At 42.9% G+C, this 22,939-nt stretch overlaps 1 protein-coding gene across 1 annotated transcript; it reads left to right on the top strand.

Annotated features, from left to right (window-relative positions):
- Positions 1 to 19,371: 19,371 nt before the first annotated feature.
- LOC122544019 (probable G-protein coupled receptor 139) lies at positions 19,372 to 22,130 on the top strand. Its single transcript, XM_043683034.1, has 2 exons — positions 19,372 to 19,441; positions 21,235 to 22,130. Exons 1-2 carry the CDS (start codon positions 19,372 to 19,374, stop codon positions 22,128 to 22,130), a joined length of 966 nt encoding a protein of 321 aa, XP_043538969.1.
- The last annotated feature ends 809 nt before the right edge of the window (positions 22,131 to 22,939 follow it).

Here is a 22,939-nt window from a genome sequence, read left to right as displayed (position 1 = left end):
GTTTTTTACGAGTCTAGCTCTTCAGTAAAAGCACTCAGGCCGTTGTAATTGCTGCTGGACCGAAAGAAGCAGGTCCAGGCTGATCCCTCTCTCTCTCTCTCTCTCTCTGACATCTCTCTTGTAAGACCCTGTGTCTGATTTCACCTTTTGTGCCAAGGTGTGTGCATGGGGATTATTGCGAGCATTTGAAACAGCATCAATAAGCTGGGATGATTTGTTGAGTTTTCAGATTGGTTAAGATATTCCGAATTCTGTTCTTCTGTTTGTGTTTCATTCGGTAATCTTGTAAATAAATTTTGCTTTGTTCAAAACGACATGGTTTGACTAACTGCATCTCTCCTGGATTATCTGCATTACACCTGCTAAAAACAACGAGCAAAGTTAGGGTCTGGGCTACTTTCTTGAAATGTTTTGAAGGAGTCTGGCCTGGTCCATAACAAATCCATATAGAATATGTATCCCGCTCTGCCCTTATCAACGTTCCTGATCACTTCATCAAAGAACTCTGACAAATTTGTGAGGCATGATCTCTCATGCACAAAGCCATGCAGACTATTCTGAAACACCCCTGTCTTTCCAATTGCATGTATATCTTATCTCTCAGAATCTTCTCAAGTAAATTACCTACGACAGATGTTTGGCTTGAACTGGTCTATAGTTCCCAGTTTTTCTTTGCAGCTCTTGTTGAATAAGGGCACATCATTCGCTACCCTCCAGTCTCCTGGGACCTCACCAATGGCTAACAATGAATCAAAAATATCAGCCAGGGGCCCTGCAATTTCTTCTCTCGCCTCTTTCAGTGTTCTGGGATATAACTGGTCAGGAGGAGGATATTTATCCACCTTCAAACATTCTAATACATTCCACACCTCCTCTACTGTGATATGTACTGTCCCCAAGATGTGACCACTAAATTTCTCCAAATTCCCAAGTCTTCATGTCTTTCTCCACGGTAAATGCAGAGGAGAAATATTCATTGAGGACATCGCCCATTTCCTTCAGTTCTTCACTTGCATGTCCACTTTGGTCCATGAGAAGTCCTATTGTCTCTCTTGTTATTCTTTGTCCTTTAATATACTTAAAGAACCTCCTAGCATTCACCTTAATCTTCTCAGCCAAGACTATCTAGCGTCCCATTTTTGCCCTCCTGATTCCTTCTTTTGTAAACACTTATATCTCTTATATATCAACAGGGATTCCCTTGATCCCAGTTGCCTGCACATGAACCATACCTCCTTCGTTTTTCTGGTCAAAGCCTCAGTATCTCTTGTCATCCAGGCTTCCGTCTTCCTGTCAATGCTGCTTTTCACCTTCACTGGAACATGTAGACCTTGATCTCTAGCTATCTGACTTTTAAATGCCTACCATTTGCCAGAGGTTCCTTTGCCTGCAAACGAACCCCTGCAAGCTCCTGTCTGATTCCACCAAACTTCGTTGTGCTACAACTTAGAATTTGAACATGTGGACCAGATGTTTCCCTCTCCATAATTATTTTAAAATTGATCACTGGTCCTAAAGTTCAACACCACTGTCACCTCAGTAATCAGTGAGACGGTTTAGTATATGAGTGCTTGAATGAGAGTTGGTTGAGTGTGAATTTCACTGTATGCATGTATGTGAGTGACAAAATACGTTAGTGTTGTAGAGGATGTGCGACTGCAAGAGACAGAGTGTGAATGAGTGAGAGAGAGTGATTGTGGGTTTACGGGCGAATGTGCGTATGTTTGAATGAGAGTTTGTCTGAGAATGACCTTGATATGTAACAGTGAAGGTGTGAGAAAATGTGTCAGCATTAGAGAGGGCAAGCGGGAGACTGTGTGTGAATGAGAGAGCAAGAGAGTGTAAGTGTGCAGGAGATTTTGTCTAAGAGTGAGTTTGGCAGTGTGCAAGGGTGACTGAGAGGACATATTTGCATATTTGTGTGTGAGATGGGGTGTACGTATAAATGAATGTGAGCTAAAGAGTTTGTAACAATGAGAGAGTGTGTTAGCTATCTGACTTTTAAATGCCGACCATTTGTTAGAGGTTCCTTTGCTGCAAATGAACCCCTGCAAACTCCTGACTAATTTCAGCAAAATTCGCCCTGCCACAATTTAGAATTTGAACCTGTGGACCAGATTTGTCCTCTCCATAACTATTTTATAATGTATAAATGAATGTGAGCTAAAGGGTTTGTAACAATGAGAGAGTGTGTTAGCTATCTGACTTTTAAATGCTGACCATTTGTTCGAGGTTCCTTTGCTGCAAATGAACCCCTTCAAACTCCTGACTAATTTCAGCAAAATTCGCCCTGCCACAATTTAGAATTTGAACCTGTGGACCAGATTTGTCCTCTCCATAACTATTTTATAATTGGTCACTGTTCCCCACTGTAACCTCATTTATCTGTCCTGCCCTATTTCCTCAGAGTGGGTCGAGTTTTGCCACTTCCCAAGTAGGACTCTCTATATACCGCTTCTCAAAACTTTCCTGAACGCACTTAACAAATTCCACCCCATCTACTAAGGCCTTGGCGCTATGGAAGTCCAGGTCTATGCTAGGAATAATAAAAACCACTACAATGACAACCTTATTGCTCCTGTAAGTCTCCCCAGTCTTCCTGCATATTTGTTCCTCTAGTTCTTGTTTACTATTTGGAGGCCTATAGTATGACCCCAATAACGTCACCATCTCCTTCTTATTTCTTAGCTCCACCCACAAAGCCGCAATAGATGATTATTCAGTTACTTCATTTCTGATTACTGCTGTGATACTCACCTTAACCAAAAATGCAACTTCCCCTTCCCTCTTTCCAACACTTCTGTTCATCCTAAAGCACTTCCTGATAAAAGGCTCCGGCCCAAAACGTCATTTTTCCTGCTTCTCCGATGTGCCTGACCTGCTGTGCTTTTCCAGCAACACACTCTCAACTCTAAAGCACTTGCACCCCGGTACATCAAACTGCCAGTCCTGTCCCTCCCTGAACCATGTTCCTGTAATCGCTATAATGTCTCAGTCCCACGTATTTATTCATGCCCTGAGTCCATCGGCCTTACCTGTAGTCCTTTGGAATTAAAATAGGTACAATTTACCCCAACCAGCATTCCTTGCTACCAGTCGTGCTCCACCCTGACCTGTCCCTTCGCTTTATTATTTCTGATTACTGTATCCCCTTCCAGCCTCGCGCTCTGGTCTCTGCTGTTGAGGATCCCGCCGCCGCCCCTCTAGTTTAAACGCTCCCTTATCGCATTAGCGAATCTGGCCCGCCAAGTATGGGCGGCATGGTGGCACAGTGGTTAGCATTGCTGCCTCACAGCGCCAGAGACCCGGGGAATGGGTCTGGGTGGGTTGCTCTTAGGAGGGTCGGTGTGGACTTGTTGGGCCGAAGGGCCTGTTTCCACACTGTAAGTAATCTAATCTTAAAAAGGTTATTGGTCTACCTCCAGTTCAGATGTAACCCATCCCTCTTAAACAGGTCACCTCTACCCCAGAAAAGATCCCAATGATCTAAAAATCTGATTCCCTGCTCCTTGCATTAATTCTTTACTCACGCATCGATCAGCTATGCCTTTACCCTCACGAGCATGTGGCACTGGAAGTAATCTGGAGATTGCCACCTACAAGGTCCTGGTTTCAATCTTTTTCTCCTGGCTCTCTATGATCACTTCGCAGGATAAACCTGTCTCTGCCAAAACTATAGGAAATGCGCAAAATACCAGATGGTCTCAGTGGGTCGATAGGACGAGTTGTCCTTTTCAATCATGTTTACTGATGATTTAGTGCTTATAATTTGGCACTCTCAATGTTATGACCTAGGTCCAATTCCCCTTTGGAAGGGCGGTGCATTGTTCCAGAGCCAAATGTCTACGCAAAGCAATTCTATTTTTCCTTGCTTGAACTTTAAATAAACTCCAAATACAATTGCAGTAAGATTGGAACTTTTATATCAGAGCTTCAAAATCAGGACCGAATCCAGGGAGAAAATGAGTTAGAAGAGAAAAGTTTTGTAACAGGTTGCAAAGCATCTTTAGAGGTAATGCTGGAAAGTGTTATACGGCTGACAATCAGGCTGTTTTATTGCATCCTGCAGAGTCATTCTGACATTGCATAAACGATTCAAGTGTAATGAATTGTCTAACCATCTTTCCTGCACTTGTGAGGTGATGATCCTCTAGTCATAGTGTCATACTGCACGAAAAGAGACATTCATTCCAACTCATCCATCCTGACTAGGTTTCCCAAACAAGGTCACTTCCATTTGCTTGCTTTTCGTCCACATCACTTTCAATCTTTTCTGTCCATGTACCTGTCAAAATGTCTTTAAAATGACGTCACAGTGACTGTATCCATGACTTCACCTGATAGTTCATTACACATACGAACATCTATGTTAAAAGCGTGTCCTTCAAGTCCCATTTAAATCTTTCCACTCTCACCTTAAACTTATGCCCTCTAGTTTTGGACTTCCCTACCCTATGGAAAAGACCTTTGCTGTTAAACCTTATTTTGAATTTATAAATCTCAACGTTCTACCATCCAGTGTAAAAGTCTAGCCTTTCAGTTTCTCCTGAAAACTCAAGCCTTGCAACATTCTTTAAATCTTTTCTGCACCTTTTCCAATTCAATAACATCCTCCCTGTAGCAAGACTGTAAAATAGTAGACCAAAACTCTACACAGAACTCCAAAAGTGACCTAACCAACATCCCGTACATTCGAAACATGTCTCAACTCCCTACACTCACAGGTGTGAGCAATAAAGGCAAGAGTACCTAAAGCCTTTTGATCCACATTGTCCAACTGTGATGCATCTTTCAAGGAATGTACCTGAATCGATGGGTCTCTCTGTGTGACAACAATTCCCAGGGCCCGGCCATTGTCTGTGTACGCCCAGCCCTTGCATGTCTTAGCAAAATGCAACACCTCGCATTTTTATCCAAGTTAAGCTCTAGCTGCCATTTGTATACTTCACTCTCGGTTATGCCACTAATTTTGGTGTGACCCGTGCTGTGCTTCGTAAACTATCATCCAAATCATTGAAATAAATGACCAACAACAATGATCCCAACACCAATCCCCACGGAACAACACTGGCCACAGGCTTTTAGTCTCAAAAACAACCCTCCATCACCACCCTCTGTCTCCTACCGTCAAGTCAATTTTGATGTCAATTGGCAAGCTCTCCCCAAATCCCGGATGATGTAACTTTGCTGACCCATATACCCTGTGGAACCCTGTCAAAGGCCTTGCTAAAGTCCATATCGACAACGTCTATCGCACTGCCCTCGTCTATTTTTTTCGTCACAAACTTTAAAAACACGAGTTCCCACGCACAAAGGTATGATGGCGGTCCCTAATCACTTCCTGTCTCGCCGAAAGCATGTCAATTCTGTCCCTCAGAATCTCCTCCAGTAATGTCAGACTCGCAGGTCTATAGTTCCCAGACTTCTACGTGCAAACTTGCTAAGTAAAGGTAGATTATTAGACATACTCCAGTCATCCAGCACCGCACATATCGCTATGGATGATTTAAATATTTCTGTCGTATTCCCTCAATTTCTTCCCGAGATTCCCGCAAGTTACTTGCACACACTTGATCGGTTCCGGAGATGTATCTATCTTCATCCTTTTTAAAATCTCTAGCACCTCCGATTCAGTAAATTGGACCGTTTTCAAAACATAATTATTTCTTTCCCGAAGTTGTCTCGTTCGACATCTCATTCACAGTAAATACTGGTTTTAAATTAATTACATTACAATCACTCGTCCCAACGTGCTCTGCTATTAACAATCTTATCAAGGTGACCATACCCTTCATTTTTCTCAGTTCTACTATATAGCTTCACTACAAGATGCCCAGAAATATCTTCTCTAAGTGCAGCAGCAGTATTTTTCCTTAATCAAAAACACCATTCTTTTTCCTCTCTTACCTTCCTGTAGTATCTGAGCACTGAAACATCGAACCAGCAACAACAGACATCCACCCACCACCCACAGCTATGTCTCTGGAATAGCTAATGTATTCCAATCCTGTTTTTACACATGTCCAGAGTTCCTCTGACTTACCTGTCAGGCTTCTTATATTGAAATAAATGTAGTTTACATCCTCAGACTCACCTCATTATCTGCCATGCACTTACCTGCTCTGTGCGCATAACGTGTTTTCTTTGCCTACCGAACCATATTCTGCTTTTTCTCTATACCCTTCCCTTTCACCCTCATTTAACACCCTCCGAGTAGCTCTAGCAAATCTTCTCACCAGGAATATCCCCTGTCATTCAGGCGAAACCCAATCTTTATGAAGAGGCTTTTGCTACCCGAAAAGAGATACAAATGATTAAAAAGTGAGAATCCTTGCTTCCTGCACCATCTCTGTCCTATCTTCCTGTTCATTCTGTTAATAGTAGGTGGCACAGGAAGCAATCCAGAGATTGCTGCCTTTGAGGGCCTGCCTTTTAACCTCTCACGCAATTTCCTATAATCAGTCTACAGAATCTCATCCTTTCCTCTACCTATGTCTTTGGCACCAATGAATTCAACGGCCTCCGGTGCTCACTCTCCCCTTGACATTTTACTGCAAGATTCTGGATCAGTGGTGCTGGAAGAGCCTTGAAGAAGTTTTCCTCCTCTCTCTACAAGAATCTCAGGAGTCTCTCTCCCACTGCAACTCCCAGGTCATTTTCTCAGCCCTGAAGCTCTTCAACCATGTGCTGAAACAAACCCGCTATCCTCATTTCCCCTTCCCCACCTCATCCTAGTTTCTAACCTCCAGCAATACGATCCCCTGACGTGTCTGGATTTGTCCGACCTGCCTAGCTCCTTTTCCACCTATCCACTCCACCTTCTCCTCCCTGACCTATCACCTTCATCTCCCAACCTTAATCCTGGCATGACGGAGCAACATCGCATCTTGAAGTCTCGTTCATGACTGCAGAAACGCCTGTCTGTGCTCCTGCCTGCAGAATCCCCTATGTCAAAGGCACCATTTACTTTGACAAACTCCTCTTAACAGATGATTCATTTAAGGTGCTCAAAACCTGGATGACACTGCTATTGTCCTCTGAGAGGCTGAGCTGCCCCAACTCCACTTATACCATCATGGTAATAGAAGCAGGAGTAGGCCATTGGGCCCATCGAACCTCCTCCACTATTCATTAAGATTAGGGCTGATCTAAACATCATCCAAACTCCTCTTCCCAGCATTATCCCCATAACCATATGGTAGGAGTTCCCCTACCATACAAAAAGCCATCCAACTGTGTCTTGAATATGTTTAATATTCTACTGGTCTCTTGGGCAGAGAACTCCATAGATTCACTACTTCTGGGAAAAGTAGCTCTTCCTTTTCTCTGTCCTAAATCTACCACCCCTAATCTTCAGACCATGTTCATTAGTCCTAGTCTCCCCACCGGCAGAAACAACTTCACCACCTCTATTTTCTCTATCCCTTTCATAATTTTATATGTTTCTAAAAGATCCCCTCTCATTCTAAATTCAAGTGAGTATAGTCTCATGTGGCTCAAAATCTCCTCATAGGGTAACCCGTTCGGATTGAAACCACCTTCAAAGCCAATATGTCCTTCCTCAAGTAAGGTGACTAGAAATGCGCACAATACTGCAGGTGTAGCTTCACTAATACTTTGTACAATTGCAGCAGAACCCCACTGCTCTTAAAGTCATCCCTCTGGTAATGAAAGCCAATATTCCGTTTGCCTTACTGGCTACATGTTGTACCTGCAAATCGACTTTCAGTGATTTGCACTGAACACTCCTTAGCCCCTCTGCACATCAACATGCCGCAATCGTTTATCATTTAAATAATACTCTGATCAATTTTCTTACTTCGAATGTGGATAACCTCATATTTATCAACATTGTACTCCATCTGCCAGACCTTTGCCCACTTACTAAAGCGATCTAAATATCTCAGCAGATACTCCACATCCTCTGCACAGTTTGCCTTTCCACTCAATTTAGTGTCGTCACCATATTGGATACATGACACCTCCCTTCCAAATCATTTATTTAAATCATGGAAGTTGCAGGGCCAACATGACCTCTGTGGCACACCGTGCAACACTGATCTCCAACCAGAGAAATATCCAGTTAACCAAACCTCTGCATTATATTAGTTAATCAGTCATTTATCCATGCTAGTACTTTCCGCGCAACACCATGCATAGTTGTCTTATCTGAAATTGTGTACTTGCTTGAGAAAGGGATAGTCATATGAGTATCCTGCACTACCTTCCTACCTCTCCTGAAAGTCACCCATCTACCTGACTCTACCTGTGGGATGACCATCTCTCTAAAGTTACTAACCATCACACTCCGAGCCTTCTGTATTCTCCTCAGTGACTACAACTGCCTCTCCAGCCCATCCAAGCGGTCTGATGTGAGACGCATCCAAACATATTTCTTTACAGGCATAGTTTCCAGGGACAGTCAAATGTTCCCTTACTTGTCACATTCGACAAACGGAGCATACCACTCCACTGACTGCCATCAATGAATCTTAAAAATTAGCGAATATATACTTACCTAAAAAGACGAGGAGAAAGTGAGGTCTGCAGATGCTGGAGATCAAAGTTGAAACTTTATTGCTGGAACAGCACAGCAGGTCAGGCAGCATCCAGGGAACAGGAGATTCGACGTTTCGGGCACAGGCCCTTCTTCTGAAGAAGGGCCTGTGCCCGAAACGTCGAATCTCCTGTTCCCTGGATGCTGCCTGACCTGCTGTGCTGTTCCAGCAATAAAGTTTCAACTTACCTAAAAAGACCCACACCGCGCAAATCATCGTTTGTTTGTGCACATTGGTGCTGCTGACGCTCTGTGCTGGGAAAGTTTGATGCCTATATTTTGTATCATAAGGCCGATATGAAGCAGCTCGGAATACAACTTCGAAAGAAAAAAAAACTGTCTACCCTTCCCTTAAATGTTTCAAATGTTAAGTATGCAAAAGAAAAATGATGGAATTTGAATTTTAGCTCCAACGAACCGAAACAGTGTCCTCCTTAGATCCTCTATCAGGCGGCCATTCCGGGCAAATGTTCAGCCCTTTCCGGCTCTGAGTGAAAATATGCCAATCCCTCCGACTCCTGGATTAAGCCTTACAAAATAGCAGATCTATCAACGCTAGTCCCAATCGTTTTTTCCACTGCTACTTAGACACTGCTAAGGAAGGCGTGAAGCAGGACACTCTCCCAAGTTCCGTCAACTGTCCAGATCCCTCGACAGCTACTTGGAATGGGCCTCTCTTCCAAACTCCGTGTCTCCCTGTCTCTGCCTCCTCCTCTTTTCTTAGACGTACCAAAAGTAATCCTCAATGAATATGTTCTGCCTTCTTATCTAGGGATAAGAAGGATAAATCTCATGGGAAAACTTCAAATCAAGAGTAGTTCCAATATGCACACGACTTTCCTTCCAGAATGATTTTTAATTACAGAATTATTGCATTGTGGGAGAATGTTGCACTCCGCGCATCGTATTTGCTTTGGCTCTCTGAATGATGACCTGACTTCATGCTGATCTCCCGCCATCTTCCAGTAACACCACACATTGATTTATTTCTAATGACAGTCGCATTCCCAGTGAAATTGTCCATTGAATTGATGGACAAACAACGGAACACGAATCACAGCCTCGTGTGAATGTCATGGAGCGCCCTTTCCAATTCATAGCAATCAGCTTTTCGACAGAGTGAAGGTATGTGGTACCTGACCTACTTGGGAAGTTTGTCGAATTTTAATTTGTGACTCTCTCAGTCAGGGATTGCATCAATGATATTTGAAGATTTGGTGAGCGGATGATAATTGCGCTGCGTTTTTTTCCAAGCCTGTGCTTGGTGTATTGGGAGGCTTGGTGCGTTTTGGAGGATCTCAGCTCTCAGAGATTAGCAGGAAGTCACTGCCTGAAACTGCACTGGCCGGGTAATGGGGAGATGGAGATTGTGAGTTAAAATTCCGCTCCTTGTCTCTGTCTCATTCACTGTGGTACTGGGGAAGAGAAAACAATTGATGGGCATGATTGAATCCAATCTGACCATATAGTATTTCCTTCTTAAATGTAGATAGAATAACAGGGAGATAAAATATGCTGTAAAGCAGAAATACCATTGAAGGTAAAAAATATTGAGATGTTTTGCGACTAGGGATTACGCATTTTGTTAGTGCGGTAGACCATCAGTGCTGACAGAAATACCCTGATAAACAAGCCGAGAAATGATGAGATGTAAGAAAATTAGAGAAGAGGTTACTTTATGCATCTATCGGCGGCCATCTTTTTTTCCTGGAACCAGGAGAACTGCAAGGGCTGCATAATAAATGTCAAACAACAGAACTTTTGCTGCTCCATTCATTTCTTTACGCAGCTGAGAGCAAGCTCTGCACAATCTTGAATGATTGGACGTTAATGCCTCACGTAATACTCCAAGGAAATATCGAATTGCTGCCCTTGCACCTTAATTATATTGTTCGAAGCAAACAGATCGGTGTTGTTGCTGTTGGGCTAGTTTACGGTTCAATGGCTGAGAACGTCCGTCGAGCTCCAGACATTGTCTCAAAGTAAAATGAACACATCGCGTTTAAGTATTGGGAAATGAATTAGTCAGTCGCAAACTCAAAGTTGATCGTCACATATATCGAATCTTTGATATACGCTCACAAGGCCGATATACGTTGCTTCAGCACAAACATTAACAGAGCAGAGCTGTTCGAAAGTGGAAGGGAAATTAGGGCAAAATCTCACTCCCAATCATTATTCAGGTGCAATTGTGTTTCTGCATCTCCTTTCTACATCCATTTAAGCGCAATGAACTCTGTAATCAGTAAAAATAGCTAAGCGAAAATGCCTTACAGTGCGCAAAACCCCACTTTTTTAAAAGATTAGATCGCTCACAGTGTGGAAACAGGCCCTTCGGCCCAACAGGTCCACACCGAAGAGCAACCCACCCAGACACGGGGAGAATGTGCAAACTGACCTCACCGACAGTTGCCCGAGGTCGGGAATTGAACGCGGGTCGTCTGGCGCTGTGAGGCGGCAGTGCTAACCACTGTGCCACCGTGTCGCCCAGTAACACTAGCTGTTTCCCAAGCAGAATTTTCCAGGTTAATTAATTGTATTCAAAGTGGGCATATCCAGTTTCGCAGTTACGTTTATTTATGAACGCGTGCAATTCAGGACGCTTCCGATCTGTGCGCACAGTTACTGTTATGTATTTTTCTTTCTAGCCTGACATAGTTCTGGTCTGCAGTGTTACATCGTTTCTATGAATCATCAAATAAGTGCGTTTGTGTTATTCATCTGCATAGAATCTCTACAGTGTGGAAACGGCTCATCAAGTCCACACCTCGACTCATCCCCCTCCCCTATTCCTCTGCATTTCCCTTGACGAAAGCGCCTGAACTACACATCCCTCAGCGCAATTTAGGGTGGCCAATTCGCCTAATGTGGTCACATTCATTCTCGCAATTTTTGATAGAAGCTTTGACGGGTCAAAATCAACTAGGGCTGCAGATGCTGGGGATCCGAGCTTAAAAATGTGTTGCTGGAAAAGCGCAGCAGGTCAGGCAGCATCCAAACGTTTATTTATGAACGCGTGCAATTCAGGACGCTTCCGATCTGTGCGCACAGTTACTGTTCTGTATTTTTCTTTCTAGCCTGACATAGTTCTGGTCTGCAGTGTTACATCGTTTCTATGAATCGATCTAGGATTCCTGAAGAAGGACTTATGCTCGAAACGTCGATTCTCCTGCTCCTTGGATGCTGCCTGACCTGCTGCGCTTTTCCAGCAACACATTTTTAAGCTCGGATCAAAATCAGCATGGTTAAACTCAGCGATGACGCATTTAATTGCTTTAACTTTATCTTCAGTACACGTAGATCGAATTCCCCTTCAAGGTGCTTATCATCAGGTCTGAAGTGTACAGGACGGCATGTTAAATATCAGTGCGGACAGATGACCTCAAACGAGCGCAAATTCAGCGTGAAATTCATCGACGAAAAAATGGAGTATGGCGATGGTGTAAATAATCTCTTCAAGCTCAAATTAAGGCACGAACAATAGTGGAAGGGAACGAAGCAGGAAACGAAACATCAGCAGCAGTTCACACCGTTTCAGCGGATCTCAGCACTTGTCTCAGGTAAAGGAAGAGAGGCAAAAGTGGAGAGTGGCCCGCTGGAAAATGGCTGAGGACCTGAGTAATTACTTTGCGTCAGTCCTTACGGCGGAGCACACGTATAATACACCAAAAATTCACGAGCGGGCAATGCTGAGTATAGTGGTCATCACCAAGGAGAAGGCGCTGGAAAAACTGAATGGCTTGCAGATGGAGAAATCACCTGGACTGGATGGACTCCATCAGAATTCTAAGGGCGATGGCGGGAGATATAGGGGAGGCTTTCGTCGTGATCTTTCAGGAATAGATAGAATCAGGAAGAGCCCCAAAGGATTGGAAAATCGCTAACGTGACACCCCTGTTTAAAAAGGGAGTATGGCAAATTACAGACGGATTAGCCTAAACTCAGTCGTGGGTAAGCTTCTGGAATCCATTGCAAAAGATGCGATTTCTGAATACTTGATAAAATAGAGTAAAGCTCAGCATGGTTTCATGAAGGGGAGGTCATGTCTGACAAAACTTCAAAATCCTTTGAGAAAGCCAAAGGATGTTATCTACGTGGACGTCAAGAAAGCCTTTAGGAAAGTGCAGCACAGAAGACTACTGAGTGAGATAAGGGCCCATGGTGTCAAAGGCAAGATGCTAGTATGGATAGAAGCTTGGCTGTTCGGCGGAAAGCAGAGAGTGGGGATAAAACGGCCCTTGTCAGGATGGCACCCAGTGGCAAGCGATGTTCCACAAGGCTCAGTGTTGGGACCACCATTTTCCACTTTATATAAAGGAGCTGAGGGCATTCTGGCTAAGTTTGCGGATGATACAAAGATAGGTAGAGGAACAGGTAGCATTGAGGAGAAGAGGAGTCTGCAGAAAGATTTAGACAGGCTTGGAGATTGGGCAAAGAAATGGCAGATGGAGTACAACGTTTAAAAGTGTGAGGTCATGCACCTTGGTAGGAAGTGTTGAAGAAATTCTCCGGACTCAGACCTTGAGCATTGAGAAACTCTATTGCATGACATCATGGGGAGCACACCATCCCTTATATTGATCCAATGCTACTCCAAAATGTTCCAGATCGCTGTGGATTTATTTAGTACAACAGACACTGAGCTGGTAATTCCTCAATCAAATGCAAAATCACAAAATAGTCACTAGAGGCCCTACTTGGCTATACAACAGGCAGAGTCCAAGGTCGGCCTTCTAAGACTGTCCATAACAAACTATTGTTCTCAGATCATGAGTCAATGCACACTCCAGATTCTACATCCACCCGATGATAACGTCTGGCTGGGTTATGGTTTTGCCTCACAGGTGGCTGCAGATAAGCAAAGTAGAAGTTATGTGGGAAAAGCAGAAGTTGTGCAGTTGATGCAGAATATTCTAGTTTGCTAGAGGCCACCCAGGGCGAGGGATTAAGCTAGGCAAGAGCAATATCATGACTGACTAAATGGCTGCAAACAGGCAGGCCAGCAAAAAGAGCTTCCACAGGAAAAATAGAGGCATGACCTATTTTCAAAATGTGTAGATAATTCAGAAGTCTGAAGTGCAACAAAACTTCAGAGTTCTCCTGCAGGATTCTCTCAAGGTAAACTTGCAGGTTGAGCCAGGAGTTAGGAAGGAAAATGCAATTATGTCACTTATTTTGAGAAGACTTCAATATAAAGGCAAGGTGTACTTCTGTGTTTCTATAAGGCTCTGGTCCGACCACATTTGGAGTATTCTGTGCAGTTTCGGTCTCCATATCTCAAAAAGCATGTACTGACCCTGGAACGTGCTCAGAGAAAGTTCACAAGAATCGTACAAGGAAGGAAAAACTGAACCTATGAGAAATATTGGTGGGCTCTGTGTTTATACTCGGTGCAGTTTAGGAAGATGATCTAATTGAAACAGACAGAATACTGAATGGCCAGGACAGAGTAAATGTTGGGAAGGTGCTTCCATTGGTAGGAAAGACAAGGATCTGATGAAGTCTGAGCGTAAAAGGAAGACCTTTTCAAATAGAGATAAGGAGAAACTTCTTCAGCCACTGTGTGGCGAATCTATGGAATTCATTGCCATAGAAGCCTGTGGAGGCCATGTCATTGAGATATGTAAGACTAAGATAGATGCTTGAGTAACAACGGGGCTCAAGAGTTACAAGGACAAAGCAGGAGATTGGGTGTGAAAAACCTATCAGCCATATTGAATGGCGGAACAGACTCGATGTGCTGAATGGCCTAATTTCTGCTCGCATGTATTATGGTCTTCTGGTCTTAAATTTCAACAAGTCATGTCACCACTTCAGTTTATGAATTGTCAGTATCAGACATGATATGCTGGAAAAGATCTCTGGTCTTTTCAGTACAAAGATGGAATGATTCCCTTTTCATCGAGTACATACTTAATCAGGTGCAGCAATTGTTCAGACCAACTCTGAATGATACTAGATGGACTACATGGACTCTAAATAGACCAATGGTACTAGACTAGATGGGAATGAGGTTCACAAAGAGAAGGTGTTAAGAACTCTGGCAAGTGTGAAAATAGGTAAGTCCCCTGGGGCGGATGGGACTTATCCTAGGATTCTCTGGGAAGCCAGGGAGGAGATTGCCGAGCCTTTGTCTCTGATCTTTATGTCGTCATTGTCTACAAGAATAGTACCAGAAGACTGGAGGATGGCAAATGTCCCCTTGTTCAAGAAGGGGAGTAGAGACAACCCTGGTAATTATAGATCAGTGAGCCGTACTTCGTTTGTGGTTAAAGTGTTGTAAAAGGTTATAAGACAGAGAATTTATAATCACCTCGAAAGGAATAGGTTGAGTAGGGATAGTCAACATGCTTTTGTGAAGGGTAGATCGTGCCTCACAAACCTTACAGCGTTATTTGAGAAGGTGGAAAAACAGGTGGATGAGGGTAAAGCAGTTGATGTGGTGCACATAGGCGTTTGTTTATTTTCCCCATGGTAGGCTACTGCACAAAATACAGAGGCAACGGGATTGAGGGTGATTTAGCGGTTTGGATTAGAAATTGGCTAGCTGAAAGAAGACAGAGAGTGATGGTTGATGGGAAATGTTCATCCTGGAGTTCAGTTGTAAGTGGTGTACCGCACGGATCTGTTTTGAGTCCACTGCTGTTTGTCATTTTTATAAACGACCTAGATGAGGGCGTAGAAGGATGGGTTCCAAATTTGCAAGGCAAAAGTGAGGATTGCAGATGCTGGAAACCAGAGTCTAGATTGGAGTGGTGCTGGAAAAGCACAGCAGGTCAGGCAGCATCCTAGGAGCAGAAAAATCGACGTTTCGGGCAAAAGTCCTTAATCAGCCCTTGCAGCACCACTCTAATCTACCAAATTTGCAGATGACATTAAGGTTGGTACAGTTGTGAATAGTGCTGAAGGATATTTTAGGTTACAGGGGGACATAGGTAAGTTGCAGAGCTGGGCTGACAGGTGGCAAATGGAGTTTAATGCAGAAAAGTGTGAGGTCATTCACTTTAGGACTAACATGAATGCAGAGTACTGGGCGCATGGTAAGATTCTTGGTAGTGTAGATGAGCAGAGAGATGTCGGTGTCCATGTACATATATCCCTCAACGTTGCCACCCAGGTTGGTAGGGCTGTTACGAAGGCCTACAACGTGTTAGTCTTTATTAGTAGAGGGATCGAGTTTCGGAACCATGAGATCACGCTGCAACTGTACAGAACTCTGGTGCACCAGTACTTGGAGTATTACATGCAGTTCCGGTTGCCGCATTATAGGAAGGATGTTGAAGCTTTGGAAAGGGTTCAGAGGAGATTTACTAGGCCGTTGCCTGGTATGGGGGGCGGTCTTATGAGGAAAGGTTGAGGGGCTTGAGGCTGTTTTCGTTAGAGAGAAGAATGGTGAAAGGTGACTTAATAGAGACATATAAGATAATCAGAGGGTTGGATAGGGTCGACAGTGAAAGCTTATTTCCGAGGATGGTGATGGCTAGCACGAGGGGACATAGCTTCAAATTGAGGGGTGATAGATATAGGGCAGATGTCAGACGTAGTTTCTTTACTCAGAGCAGTAGGAGCGTGGAATGCACTGCCTGCAACAGTCGGAGATTCGCCAATTTTACGAGCATTTAATTAGTCAGTGTATAGGCACATGGACGAGAATGGAGTAGTGTACTTTACATGCCTCAGATTGGTTTCACAGGTCGGCGCAACATCGATCCGACGGGCCTGTCCTGCACTGTAATGTTCTTTGTTTTATATGTTCGAGCTCAATTCAACTACATTACATTTCTTCGGCATGTTACTTAATGGTGCTGTCGAAAGTCCTTTAAGGGAGATGACTATGTGCTAAATGAGCTGGTAAACAAGCTTCGATGGTTTTTTTTGTTTCAGTGTTGCTCAGTGAAAATGTCAATCACCTTCCAGTTTTGCAAAAAAGTGAACGGAAAATTGACAGCTGAACAGTTTCCACGGAAAACACACAGAATGAGACATTCCCGTTTTGCATTGGTTTAAAAGTAACATTTTACCTCCTAAATTAACTCGATAAAGGGAATACGTTCATTCTCTACTAGCCGTGTTTATACATACGTAGGAAACGTTATAAGAGGATGCTCATGATTGTAGTTAATTGACAAAAAATAATGTAGGAGTCAGTGTAAATTGTGGACAGTAAAGTTTGACCCATTAGCACCGTCACCAGCTCTCCACTCACTTCCTGCATAATGCCTCCCCGTCACCAATGCATTTCACTTCTGTTTTCACGCCCTCACTCTGCCATTCAACTTGTTTTGCAGACTTCTAATCAGAAAACACAACTTACAAAAAAATGATTCCTGTGATACTCGCGTCCCTCACTGAGATTTATTGCCCATGTGTAATTACACCAGCGATGGAGGAGATGAGCTATTTCCTTGAGCAGTTGATGTCATTATGACGTAGTTGCAGCCATAATGACGTTAGGAGGGTATTCCAGGATTTAGACCAAGCGACATCAATGGAAGCAAATTCTTAGTGAAATAATCAATGTATAACCAGTTATGCTGACGGGAAGCTTTGCCATATGGCTTATGTCATCACGGGTTTCAATGTGAAGAAAGGGGTACTGGGATAACATGACGTTGTTCAGCAGTGTACTACAGGAAAGTTGAGAACAGGCTGACAGTAATGGGGACCTGTTATGAGATGCTGCGCCGCTGTAAAAGCTTGGCTCAACCAAGTCACCTGATTTGAGACGCTGACCGAGAAAAGACCAAAAACGTCTCTGAATTTGTTCAGAATCTTGACTCATGGAGACCATGATTTGATTGACTCCAGATGAGAAGATTTTAGGTTCCAGTCCTATCAAGCTCTAGAGCAATTTTCAACTTTTCTATACTTCTAAACTGAGCTTTCTCTTTGTCATAGAGCCATACAGCATGGAAATAGACACCTTTGTCCAGCCAGTCCATGCCGAACATAATCCCAAACTAAACTAGTCCATCTGTCTGCTTATGGGCCGTAGCCCTCCAATATTTTCTTATTCATACACTTATCCAAACAATTTACTTATGTCTCGCTTTATCCAGATTGATCCCATCTTCGAATTGTCAGCCCATTTACCCATTTCATCAAGATCCTTTGTAATCTTGGAAAACGTTTTTCACTGTCTACTGTGCCGATGGTGCCGGTGTTGGCCTGGGTAGACAATGTTTAAAATCACACACGGTAGCTAGTCCAGTAGCTACCTGACAAAGGAGCAGCGCTTCGAAAGGTTGAACTTCCAAACAAACCTGTTGCACTATAATCTGATGATGTTTGATTTACAACTCAATTCTGTTTTCATCCCTCTACTTACTAACCATGCCTTCTGCATTCTCATGCAAATCATATATTTAAATCGTGAGGCCAGGACGAGGTTTGAATTCCTGTCGTGCAGGAATGACAATCTTTTCAGAATTCGTAAATGTCCTCAAGAACATCAGAGTCAATTTCCCAGTGTCATCAGAGAAGGACAAGGTGAAATAATCCTAAAACTGCTCATGTGCAACCTTCAATTTCCCAAACGTACTGGTCCAAGCACTATGGTTCGTGAGAACGTAAAGGGAACAAGACAGAAAATCCAATTTTCAGGTTTCTGAATCTTCAGGAGCTCTTTAAGAGCGGGAATAGAATGTGAACTGCGCGAACAAGCAGGGACAATCAGGAGGCCTTGTCCTTCTGTCCTGACGGTGGGTCATCGTCTCTGATGCCCTCAGAGACATTTGCTGATTGAACAGATGCAAATTGCTCTCGACCAATGTCGGGGTCGAATCTACAGCCTTCTAATCCGAAATCTGGAGCGTTATTAATTGCACCATTGGCTCTGTGCAGGCCTAACCCCTGCATATGTTGTGAACAGGTACGAGAGCAGGAATGCTAATATGTACAACGTGAACAACCAGCAAAGATAATCTCAGATAAAAATTCAATTCGAAGGTGCCCACTTCAGTAGTTGCTTCAGTATTTCCACTGTCATTGCTCGAACTTTCTATCATTTTGTTCACGACTTTATGACCCATCAGCGATCCTTATTCTCAGATTATGATCTCAGAGGTCCAAGAAGGGGGAATGACTTGGATGTATCCACGCTGTCAAGCACGCTAAGAATCATGTGTGTTTCACGAAAGAGCGGGGTTTACGTCGCACTCTGGCCATTATCTAGAAGCATGGCAGTTCAGGCAGCATCCGAGGAGCAGTAAAATCGAATTTCGGGCAAAAGCCCTTCATCAGGAATAAACTGATGAAGGGCTTTTGCCCGAAACGTCGATGTACTGCTCCTCGGATGCTGCCTGACCTGCTGTGCTCTTCCAGCACCACTAATCCAGAATCTGGTTTCCAGCATCTGCAGTCATTGTTTTTACCTATTATCTAGGAGCAGACGAATATGAAATTTGCTCCCATCCTTGTGGGATGCTTAAATCTCTTATGTAAAATCTCAGTGATTCTAGCAGGGCTGCTCTGCTTTTGCCGATGTCACTGTGAGGGACTTCAGATTATTTTAACAGTTAATGCCAGTGAAGCAGTGGTGACGTGGTTCCATTTCAGGATTTTCTGAGGGTCATGGTAGGGAGTATGCCCGTGGTCGTGTTCTCATGTATCTGCTTCCAATGTACTTCCAGGTGGTAGGATGCGTAGGTTTGTCCAAGCATTAAACTGTGAGTTAATTTGCGTGTAAGTTGGTATTTTCCAACCTAATTGGCCCTCCAGAGAATCCCGCTTGCAATAAATGAGGGATGCTTTATCACAGAGCTAAGTTCAACAACTTTTGTAATTGGTTTAGTTCTCTTAGTTTCAGAAAGATCATGCATGCACCGACAAAGGGTCTCTTCTATGCCATCTGCTACCCCATTCTGGCTGTCGTGGGTGTCCCTGGTAAGCAATGGATCACAAATAATGGACTTATGCTGCTGTAAATTTAAAGAAATGTTTTAACTTCCCTTTATAGAGCAGACTGAATTATTCAAACATTTGGTGCTGTCTGAGTGTAAAGTATTGTAAATAGGTTCTAAGATTTATGCAGGTGAAATATAGAATATTACACCTTTATAATAAATCACGCTGCAATTCTTGCTTGTATCATGGAACATTGAAATATATTATTGAATAATCATGCTGCACCTAAAAGGAAATGCAATTTATCAGATTGCTAATCTATGACTTGTAATGTATGGCATTGCATGAAAAGTTTTGCTTACATTATTGAATATTAAATTTCTTGGCAATTTCATAAATCTAATCCAGTATTTTCAGTAATATGTGGAATAAAACTTTATCACAAGTGTCATAATATCAATTGTTCTGTTCTTAAACGTATTACAGCAATGGAAATTGCATTTCATGCGCTCATCTTACTGTAGTGTTCGAAAATGAATTATTAAAGTATGATTGTTATGTCAAATAAATGGTAATAACGGTTAATCAGTGGTTGTATAAATGTACAGGTGCATTTATATGGTGCAACAGTTTCTCTGGGCAGATCTTAACAATAATAATGAACTTTATAAATGTGTAGAGATCCAAGACTTTTAAACTTTTCATATATTTTATATTCTGCTCATCAAATTGAGGAATTGGCTTTTAATTTTAATAATTAGTCTAATTATATTTCAATCATCAGCTGGATATCGCTAATACTGGATAGGTCAACATTGGTTGCTTCTCACAAAAATTCACTTGAGAAGCTGGATCTGTGCTTGTTTCTTCAGCCACTTCAATGTTAATGGGGATTGGGTTTCAGGAGCTTTAATAAGCAAACCGGATACGAAACGGGACAAGAAAAGAATTGACCTAAAATTTCACCAAAGGGTTATATCTAAAGGAACAGCTTTAAAATGAAAGAGAGGGAGTGGTTGCGAGATGTAGTCATAAAAATTATAGAATCCCTGCAGTACGGAAAAATGCCCAACGAGCTCACAATGACCCTCCGAAGAATGTCCCACCCAGATCCATTCGCAATACTCCATTATTCTACATTTCCTACAGCCAATGCAGCTAGCATGCACACCCTGAAACACTATGGGCAATTTAGCATTGCCAATTCATCTAACCTGCACATCTTTGGCCTGTGGGAAGAAACCAGAGCACCGCAGGCATGGAGAGAATGTGCAAGCTCCACACAGGTAGTCGCTTGAGGGCTGGAATTGAACGCGGGCAAGTAGCACCATGAGGCAGCAGTGCTAACCACAGAGCCACTGTGCCTCCGTAATTGCAGAGATTAGGGCCTTAGTGGCTCAAGACATGACTGATATTGATGAAGGGAGTGATGTCAAGGGAGATTAATACGACAGAATTGAAGGCATTCTGAGATCCAAAATGAGTTCAGGAATTGTAGGAACTAACCAGCGAGACTATGGAAGCATACAAAAATTTGACAACTGTGATTATTAAGATCAAGATATTCCTGGAAAGGTATCCATTTGGAGCCAGCAAGCATCTTGTTGATGCATAATCTGACTTGGGTTGGTTAAGATAATGAACAGAGAAAACAAATCTGGATTAAGTTCATTAACTTGCCATGAAGATTGAATCTGTCATCAGAAAGAATAATATTCAGTCTGCGGATGGCAAGTGGGCAGGTCTTTTGGATATCAGTTGCATGTAGCTTGAGGTAGTAACTGGTGTTTGAAGTTCAATTAGAAACATCACTTCCTTTTTGTCTCTCGCAGCCAACTTCCTTGCAATTTTAATCTTAATCCGAGGACGGTGTGGTCTCTCTCGGTGCATCACCTACTACCTGGTGGCGATAGCAGTGAATGATTTACTTGTGATCATTACAGCTGTCATTCTCAATCGGATCAGCCGTCTCTACTTTAGTAACAGTGTCCTGTCCACCACCCCCGTGTGCAGTATCAGCCCGGTGCTTGTTTATTCTACAAGGGATAGCTCAGTATGGCTGACAGTGGCCTTTACCGTCGACCGTTTCATAGCCATCTGCTGCCAGAACTTGAAGACCAGATACTGCACTGAGAAAACTGCATCGCTGATCATTGGAATAATCTGTGTCCTGAGCTATATCAAGAACATCCCTTTATACTTCATCTACAAGCCTTTGTATATCTTAGATGGAGTGCCCTGGTTCTGTGACATCAAATCTATCTTCTACACCTCAACCATCTGGCAGGCGTATGATTGGCTGGATCATATCCTCACTCCTTTTCTGCCATTCCTCCTCATTCTGATGCTCAATGCCTTGACAGTAAGACACATCCTCGAAGCCAACAGAGCCCGCAGAAGGCTCCACAGCACTGACAATCGTGAAGACCAGGAGATGACCAACCGCAGGAGGTCCATTGTGCTGCTCTTTGCCATCTCTCTCAGCTTCCTCCTCCTTTGGGTCACATATGTCGGACATTTCCTCTACGTGCGGGTGACAGGGGAGGGGTATTTCACGAGCCTGAATACCAACAATGTGCAGTATGTCCTTCAAGAGACAGCCATAATGCTCACGTTTCTCAGCTGTTGTAATAACGTCTTTATCTATGCGGTATCACAGAAAAGGTTTCGAGGGGAGCTGAAGAACTTGCTGATAGGTCCTTTCACCAGGCTCGCTGCTTGTTTTTAACAGTGGTAAATCAGAATGATGTCTCCACTTATTTGATTTCTATTAGTGTGGCTCACAGCATTACAATCTTTCCATAGACTCAGAAAGTCTTGTGAGATACCCTTTGCATGCAGGAGGCATAAATCCCAAATGCTAATGTTGCAGCTCCCTGCTCCTAATACTCATAGGGTGTCCAATAAAAGGATGCAAAGTTCTGAGATTACATGGTCATTCACTGTCCTTTTAACCCTTTCACATGGAATGTAAAATAACCCACGATTCCGTCAAAATGTAAAGGCAGAAATCTGCTCCGGGGATCTGGGACAATATATATCTCTGTTCAACACCACAGAAAACAGGTTCCTGATTCTTCACCTCTGCAGTCGCAGACTTATTCCTTGTCACATTTGCTGCCAAAACACGAAAGGATTATTCGCTGCAACATAATTTGGTAGTCCTAAAGTCATGAAAAAAACAATATACATACTCTTGGTGTATTTACCCGTTCCATCCTCCTTCGTTCCATTCCTTCGTGCTCCCGTCCTTATGTTCCTTTCTTTCTTTTCCCATCCTCCCTTTTTTATCTATCTGTCTATCCATCTATCTATCTATCTATTTATTTATCTCTCGATCTGTCTATCTATCTATCTGTCTGTCTGTCTGTTTCTGTCTATCTATCTATCTATCTATCTATCTATCTATCTATCTATCTATCTATCTATCTATCTATCTATCTATCTATCTATCTATCTATCTTTCTGTCAATCTATCTATCTATCTATCTATCTATCTATCTATCTATCTATCTATCTATCTATCTATCTAACTAT

Source organism: Chiloscyllium plagiosum, chromosome 45 (assembly GCF_004010195.1).
Source record: "Chiloscyllium plagiosum isolate BGI_BamShark_2017 chromosome 45, ASM401019v2, whole genome shotgun sequence".
In the NCBI taxonomy this organism is placed as follows: Eukaryota; Metazoa; Chordata; class Chondrichthyes; order Orectolobiformes; family Hemiscylliidae; genus Chiloscyllium; species Chiloscyllium plagiosum.
The sequence above is the reverse complement of the archived record's forward strand: the minus strand, read 5'-3'. Positions and strand labels throughout refer to the sequence as shown.